At 37.5% G+C, this 8,478-nt stretch overlaps 1 protein-coding gene across 1 annotated transcript in view; it reads left to right on the plus strand.

Annotated features, from left to right (window-relative positions):
- The window catches only part of CHMP4C (charged multivesicular body protein 4C), a 28,022-nt gene extending 19,869 nt beyond the window's left edge, over positions 1-8,153 (plus strand). Inside the window, exons 2-5 of the mRNA XM_060127510.1 lie at positions 520-697; positions 2,871-2,985; positions 6,202-6,367; positions 6,550-8,153. Coding sequence (XP_059983493.1) covers positions 520-697; positions 2,871-2,985; positions 6,202-6,367; positions 6,550-6,614 — 524 coding nt within the window. The 3' untranslated portion in view covers positions 6,615-8,153. The remainder of the gene's footprint in view (positions 1-519; positions 698-2,870; positions 2,986-6,201; positions 6,368-6,549) is intronic.
- The last annotated feature ends 325 nt before the right edge of the window (positions 8,154-8,478 follow it).

Below are 8,478 nucleotides of genomic sequence, written 5' to 3' on the forward strand. Positions count from 1 at the left end.
ATCTCATAGTCACTTCAGACCAAGACAAGCTTGGCATCCTAGGCTTTGGACTGTCACTCACTGACTACCTTCAAGCAAGTCATATAACTTCTCTGGGTCTCAATTAACTTGTCTTTGAAATAAGAAAATAGGGCTAGAATAGATAGTTCTTAAAATTCTTTCTTTCTCTAAAGTTTTATTTTTCTTATTATGTGATATTTACTTCTATTTTATCTATTCTTTTTCTAAAATCCAATATTAACAGAAACACTACTGTGGTATATTTTATAGACTATGAAATTTTGACTTTTCATCTTCTGACACTTGGCAGATCTTTGGAAGAATAACAAAATGTTTCAGGAAGCAGTAGTTGGTACAAGCAACTGAAAGGATAGATGCTACCCTTTAGTTTTTTTATTTGGTATCCTCTTTGGTTTCAACAATACTGATTCCATGGTTGGTGCTGAGTAAACAGCTCAGCAAGTGTCTTGAGTGAGTGATTGGCTCTCTCCTTATAAATGTGGCTTCTCCCTTATTTAGCTGCATTACAGGCACTAAAGAGAAAGAAGAGGTTTGAGAAGCAGCTCAGTCAGATTGATGGCACACTTTCCACCATTGAGTTCCAGAGAGAAGCCTTGGAAAACTCACACACCAACACGGAAGTGTTAAGGAACATGGGCATTGCAGCAAAAGCCATGAAAGCACTTCATGAAAACATGTGAGTGACTTTAGTCTCCCTCTGAGCCATAAATTCCCTCAGTGCTTTGGAAGTATATGGTGATCTGCACAGGAATGGGCTTACTCATTTGAGACTCTTTGACATGTAGGAATGGAATGTTCCTTCAGAGAAAGAGCAGAAGTAATATTGGCAAAAGAAAAAAAAGACCATGAAAAAATAAAGGACATTCGTTTTGCCCTTAACGTTTCCCAGTAGCCTCACTATTGTTTGACACTCCACCTGCAAATATTTTCATTCTATAATTTTTAAAAGGCTTAAATGTTAATATCTGTGAAGGTGTTAGAACTATACAATAGTGGCTGTCAAATTTTGGGGGGACTCAAAAATCACTACTAATGAGAACACAGATGCCCAAGCTCCTTCAAGAAAAGTAAGGATTGGGCCTTTTTGTTTTTAACCAAGCTCCCAGGTGATTCTGATACTAAGCAATGTTTGAGAACCATTGACACACAATAGTAGATAAAAGCATGGATTTGGGGTCAGATTTTCTGGATTATAATCCCAGATCCTGCTGACTGTCCTTGGGCAAATTACTTTGCCTCTCCCTGAGTCAGTTTCCTTATCTGTAAATTAGAAATAATAATAGTACTTACCTCATGTGGTTATTGTGAAATTCAATGAGATACAGGATATACTGCACTTAGGAGTTCCTGGCACAAAGTAAGCGCTCAGTAATCTATATTCATAGTGGCAGTGGGGCTAACAATTTGCTTTATATTCACACTGAGAATCAATGTCTGGGACCTAATCCTTTTCCAAAGTTAAATATCATAGTGAAGTTTGGACCAAAGGTATGCAAGGGCAAAGAGTGACTGAGGGATGTAGAGAAGCTTCCATGGATGGGAAAAGATGGGAGAGAGAGAGGCTGGGGTCATTGAAGACATCTTTGCTAACATTTTCTTGCCTTGATAATCAATTGACAATCAGCCATCATTTCGACAGCTTCTGAGAGATCATTCAATTCATTATCAGAGTCACAGTCCTACATTGTTGCTGTAAGCTGGGTGCTAAAATGTATTACAAAATCATAGTTTTTCTCTCCGGGTAGTTTAGCAGCATCATCCCTGGGTGTTCCTTTTGAGAAAAATTCACTCCCAGGCCCAAACTTTAGCTGTACCTTTCTCATATGATTTTTAAATAAATAATCCTTATATATTTGTTATAAATATAAGAATTAGAAATAAGGGGTGATAGGAGAATGGCAAAGTATTCTTTTTGATTACTACATGAAATCATGTCAGAATGCTCAGCTTTTCCCATGTATAGAGTATGGAAAACTTGTAAAAGATTTATTCCACTGGGAATCAAAATTTCAGTGTTAATTGCTTAATAATGAGGAAAATTGTCACTTCTCTGGTATCCAATCAGTTTGGCCTAGCTTCAGAGTTGGAGGAATGATTCAGAGACAAGGTACTGGAGAGGCAGCTCAGATGCTGGCATTCGGACACTGGCAGCTTCAGTGGGTGGTTGGAGGCCAGTGGGACTTGGGTGCTAGAAACTGTCTTGAAAGCAGCTGTCCGTCCTGGGCCTGTGATTCCTTTGCTGAAGTTGCTGATTCTTCTGAGGGCTTCATAGGCCTAATCCTGCTCTCATCGGTAATCTCTCAGACCATCAGCAGCTATGGGAAAGTTCTCAGGGAGCCAGAACCTCAGACGTACTAGGCAGTCTAGAAAATAGATCTCTAGTTCCAGAGTTCACCTTCTACAAAAAGCTGCCCTGATAGCAGCTGCTGAGAACTTCCCGAGTTTATCTTAGTCACAGTGGTCCTTGGTGGCCCATGGTACCACTTCCTGCAGAGTTAATACATAGCAGCTTATATTTAAATTTTACATATGCCCTACCAGACAAAATTTCAAAATGGGTCTAGAAATATTGTTAGTTATCAAATAATTTGCCCTCTAGTGACTCCCAAATGTAATGGCTATCAATTTAATTTAATGTACATAATTTAAAATATATGTACATATAGAGAATTATTAATTTTTTTGAAATGCAATTCTTAAAGTTGATAAGTCTTATCACCCAGAATGTTTACTATCCTACTGAAATAACTAAGAGTTTATATTAAATTGACTCATTTTTCTAATTTATATCTAAATTCATAATTTTAAAGTAAAATTCTAAACTATTTCAATAAAATATTATTTCCCAGGGATCTGAACAAAATAGATGATTTGATGCAAGAGATCGCAGAGCAACAGGATGTTGCCCAAGAAATCTCAGAAGCGTTTTCTCAACGAGTTGGATTTGACGATAACTTTGATGAGGTGGGTGACCCTATATAAAGAATGGAGTATGGTGGCCGCTAAAAAAGACAGCTTCCCATCATATGGAGCAAGCAGGTTTCCTTACACATTTCCTTAAATATCATTAAAGAATAAATTTCTTAGAAAAGTACCTGTCTTAAGAGGGAAATGAAGTGTTGGTAGCTCTGATTTAAAGGAAAGATTAATATAGTTTGGCAAATAGCCCCCTAATTAAGTTTTCAGCTCTTAAGGAAAAGCAGCATGTGATTATGTAAAGTTAGTGACTTTTAATGGTTGAAGCCTAAAACCCCATTACGAAAAATTGAGTGCTCGCACATCTGGGCAAAACAAAGCAGACTGTGTCACTCTGCAAGAAACAGATCATGCTCATGTTAAATTAGAGGTTAGGCTGCCTCTGTTCATTACTTAGGCTATGAAACAAAATAAATGTGGAGTGACATTATTAACACACACATTCCATTGAGATTAATCAGTCCAGTAATACAGGCTATAATTATAATGGTGATGTCTGCACTGTGAATTTCAATTGTACTACTCAAAGTACACACAAAGTACACACAAATTTTGAAACATTTCCAATTCTCAGATTACAATGGCAAAGAATCTGACTTCCTACGTTCATGTAGTGTTAAAAATGGTACATCTAATAAGTAAGATGTAGTTCCACAGAATCCTTGAAAGTGAGAACTGGGTGTCAACAGCTTTTTATTTCTAGTTTTGTTTTATTTTATTTTATCTTTCTCCATTCTACTTTTTTGTTTTTAAATTGAAGTATAGTTGATTTACAATGTTGTGTTAGTTTCAGGTGTACAGAAACGTGATTCAGTTATACATACACATATATCTATTTTTTTTCAGATTCTTTTCTCTCATAGGTTATTACAAAATATTGAGTGCTGTCCCCTGTGCTATACAGTAGGTCCTTTTTGGTTGTCTATTTCATATACAGTCGTGTGTATACGTTAATCCCAAACTCCTAATTTATCCCTCGCTCCCCACTACTTTCCCATTTGGTAACCATAAATTTGTTTTCTATTTGTTGTCTGTTCATCTGTTTCTTCAATAGCTTTTTAAAATAGTATAGACCAGGGGTTGGAAAAATGTGGCTTTCAGGACAAACCCTCCTGAAGTTCTGTTTTTGTATGGCCTGTTGAACATGATGGTTTTTATATGTTTAAGGGATTGCAGAAAACAACAGCAGCAGTGACAATAGCAACAAAAAAGGCTACGAGACAGAGACCATATGCAGTCTGCAAAGCCAAAAATACTGCTGTCTGGTCCTTTCCAGAGAAAGTTTGCCTATCCCTGGTTAGACTAACAAGCACCTAATGAGTGCACTATGACATGATGGAAAGAGCTCTGGGCTCATTAGGACCTCTGGGTTCTGCCATTTATTACTAAACTTTGTGTAAGGCCCTTTACTTTTCTGACCCTTAGTTTTCTTATTTATAAAATGAAAATGACTGGATCCCTAGACTATCTCTAAAGTTTCTTAAATTCTAAAATTCTTTTATCAATGAATAAATAAGTGTATGATACCTGAAGTTTGAAAATGATGGAGGTGATTATTCTGTTACCACGTATTTGCTAAAGAAAATATCAATATCTTTTCAGTGCTGTTGGTAACCATCAAGCACTATTGGCAATTCTGGGCATACATTCAGTGTAGGATAGTGTGTTCTGCTACTACTACGTTTGCTATATTTGTTCTTAATTGTTTTGTGAGCAGAAATAGGATATCAGAGTATTCATGCTGAAGGTACATTATTCATTCAGCCTTGTGGAGCATCATAAAGCCCACAACTACACTGACCGCACTATTTCACATGGCCTCATGCTATACATTTTCATGTTTATTTCCTTTTCTTGAGGTAGATATAATGGTGGTCAGACAGTCATTCAACTTACTGTATGTCTGATATATGGTGACTTGATCGAATGCTGTGGTTGGCTTAAGGAACTCCACTCTTGGCCCATAGTATTGTTACTCTCATTTTTTTTTTTTTTTTTGCGGTACGCGGGCCTCTCACTGTTGTGGCCTCTCCCATTGCGGAGCACAGGCTCTGGACGCGCAGGCTCAGCGGCCATGGCTCACGGGCCCAGCCGCTCCGCGGCATGCGGGATCTTCCCGGACCGGGGAACGAACCCGCGTCCCCTGCATCGGCAGGCGGACTCTCAACCACTGCGCCACCAGGGAAGCCCTGTTACTCTCATTTTAATATAGAATAATTATTTGTTTCTGTGCCTTTCTCCTACATTCAATATGCTCCTTAAATGTAGGGACTGTTGTTTGGACTTTGTCTCCCCAGCCCTGAGTTCAGCCAGGAGTGAGCTCTCAGTAAATTTGTTCTATGATGAATAAATGAAGAAATCTCCTTGGTCGAATAGAAGAGCGTCTTAGGTCATTTCTAATAATGACAACCTCAGAATTCTAATGATGACAAATTTAATTTTGACTCCCAACTTCTCTCAGGGGGGTTGGACTCAACCTGAGGACCCTTGGAGCCAGTTAGACATGAACTATTCATCTCAAGTCATCTCATATATGTCATAAGGTGACTTTTACCCTTGAAGCCTCAAACTAGACTTGCCCCTCTAAGGTTCTTGGGACAGAGAATAGTTTAGGATTAAACCAGACTCTGGGGCTATTGCTAAAAGAAACAAATACAGTGTACCTACCTTGAGTTGAAGCTTTCTTAACTAAGACATAGAGCATGATATTTACTAGTTTTGGTAATTTGACAAAGGAACAATAATATCTTTGATTCTTTTTACTTTTGGTATGTTATGGTTTTGCTATACCTGTTGTTTTATTTCAGTAGCATTAGCCCAAATGAAAATATTTATTTCCTCTAGTTAAAGTCTCACAGATTCTTAATTCTTAACAGTAGAAAATAAAAGATACATTGGAAAAATGACAGGCAAGGTGTAAATTTCCTAGACACTGTGGAGGTTATATATTCAGCTAGCACAAATTACTTAAAAAACTGTTGACTGAAGTATTATAAGATTAACTACAACAAATTTGCACAACCCCAAATATTCATATTTTAATTATTGCTCAGTGTTGCAAAACAGACTTAGTCTTAAAATAAATATTCCGTTTCACTGGGTTCTCACATATCAATTGGGTAGCAGATGTTCTTGTTATTATGTTTGAGGAAACCCACTTCTTGAAACATTAACTCCCTAATTCTTTCTTTTTTCTCTGTTCAGGATGAGCTGATGGCAGAACTTGAGGAACTGGAGCAGGAAGAATTAAATAAGAAGATGGCAAATATCCGACTTCCAAATGTGCCTTCCTCCTCCCTCCCAGCACAGCCAGACAGAGTACCAGGTCGCATGTCTAGCACTTCCTCCTCTGCACATCGATCCCGAGCAGGTCTGTTCCCCACCTGTGGTCAAATAATTACCTGAAATAATAGCCAGGCCTATGCCTTTTAGCACTTTTCTTTCATTGCATAAAATATACCTTTTAATACATAATTCATACCTGTTTTCTGTGCTGAAAGTATGAATGTCACCAATTACTAATTTTTATCCATTTTTGTTTGTTTGTTTCAGCACCTTCCAGGAGGGCAGAAGGAGAGGATGATGATATCAAACAATTGGCAGCTTGGGCTACTTAAAACAGAATTTTTGGACACCGAAATTAATGAGCTGTACATAAGACACAAAAAATGTTTTTGCCAAATATAGAAGTTAACAAAGATTCTGTTTTATATTTATACTGGATGAATAATTGTCTTTTAAGCCTCATAGGTAAAAGTTAGAAAAGGAGTCATGTGTAGATTTAAGATCCGGGATGGAATGGGACTTCCTGGTAGCATTTTGGAGGATCTCTCCATACTGATGGGAGGGGGCATTCTACCTTGTTCACTATTATATTATTTCCAGTCCTGGCACGTAGTTGGTACTCTCTATATATTTGTTGAAAGAAAACTGAATTCTATGAACGTATAAAACATATAACAGTTTATAAGCAACTTAAGAGTGATATGTTTAGGAAAGATGGGGAAAATAACTTTCTTTCCTATGAGAATGCAAGTTTGCTGTGCTGTATCCATGTTGTAGCCCAGGGTGAATGTATAAGAAATGTATCTCTTATAGGAGACATGTTTGTAGAGAAGTCTTGTGTGAGTCTATACATAAATAGTTTCACTTGAGTTTAAAATCTTAAAGGAGTTTTAATTGACATTTATTATGCCAATTAAGCTTGGAATGGGACAATGGATGCATTTCACAAAATGTCCGGAAGCACTAACAGCTTACACTGCTGAGCAAGAATCTCCTGGGTGTAATTTAGTCACTTAGGGGGCTGCATTAACGTTCCCAGTCCATTATGATGCTGTTATGGCTTCAGCGTGCTAAATGTGTGAATATTCATTCTTTTCTGTTTTGTGCTTTCTTGTACATTTATTTATACTTTACATCATATTCCTTGTAAATACGTAAAAATATAGGAAGGAAATTAAAAGTGTATCTTGAATAAAGTTTTGGCCATAATGATCTTTAAGTGAAAGTACAACATTATGTATTGTCCATAATGGTTCATGCACCATAAAATGACAAACATCATTACAGAAAATGATCTAGTAATTCCCCACATTTGCTTAGGGAATACAAGGTCTAATGGGATGGAAAGAACACTAGACCTGGAGGTAGGAGTTCTGGATTCCATCTCCTGCTCTGACACTAACACAGTACAACTAGGCAAGTCAAAAACTCTTGTGTCTTGCCTTTGTGTCTTCACTGGGAAATCTAAGGGTTGGACTTGATGATGTCTAATGGTTCCATCTTGCCACAGGCCTTTTACACATGCTGTTTTTTCTTAGCAGTCTTCCCACCCTCTACAACACAGATACCACATCTTACTTATCCCTTAAATCTTAGAGTGTCCTTTGTTTTGGTAAACTTTCCCTGACTGCACAGACTAAATCAAGTCTCCCTGTTATATGCTTTTGTAGCACTCTGCTTTCTCTCCTATCATCTATCATGGTTTATGTTGCATATTTACTTGAACAATCACTTTATTCTTCTACTTCCCTGCTGGGCTGTGGTAATTTGAGGTCATGGACTGTATCTTTTCCAGTTCAATCCCATTGTGCATCTCTGCACAGTCCCTCACATACAGTTGGCATTTAATAAAGATTTGTTATATGAATGACTATTAAGTTTTTACATCTTTTGGGTCCTGATAGAATAACAGGAACTGGATTTACCTTCTACCATCAAATAACTAGAAAATTGGACAAAATGTGTGAGACAACAGTTTCCAGACAGTTGACAGCAGGCAGCACTAGACTATGATTCTTGAGAGGGAAACAAAGCAAATGAGTCCTTAGAAGGGTATTGTCTCACTAGTGAGGTCAAATTATGCCTAGACTAAAGGCTGTTCTGTGCTCACCCTAAAAAGCTTTAAAGCAAGCTTCAAAATGATGAAATGATTCCAAGTAAACTACCTGCATCCCAGAACAAAACCTCCAAATGCTT

The sequence above is a fragment of the Lagenorhynchus albirostris genome, chromosome 17 (genome assembly GCF_949774975.1).
Source record: "Lagenorhynchus albirostris chromosome 17, mLagAlb1.1, whole genome shotgun sequence".
Taxonomy (NCBI): Eukaryota; Metazoa; Chordata; class Mammalia; order Artiodactyla; family Delphinidae; genus Lagenorhynchus; species Lagenorhynchus albirostris.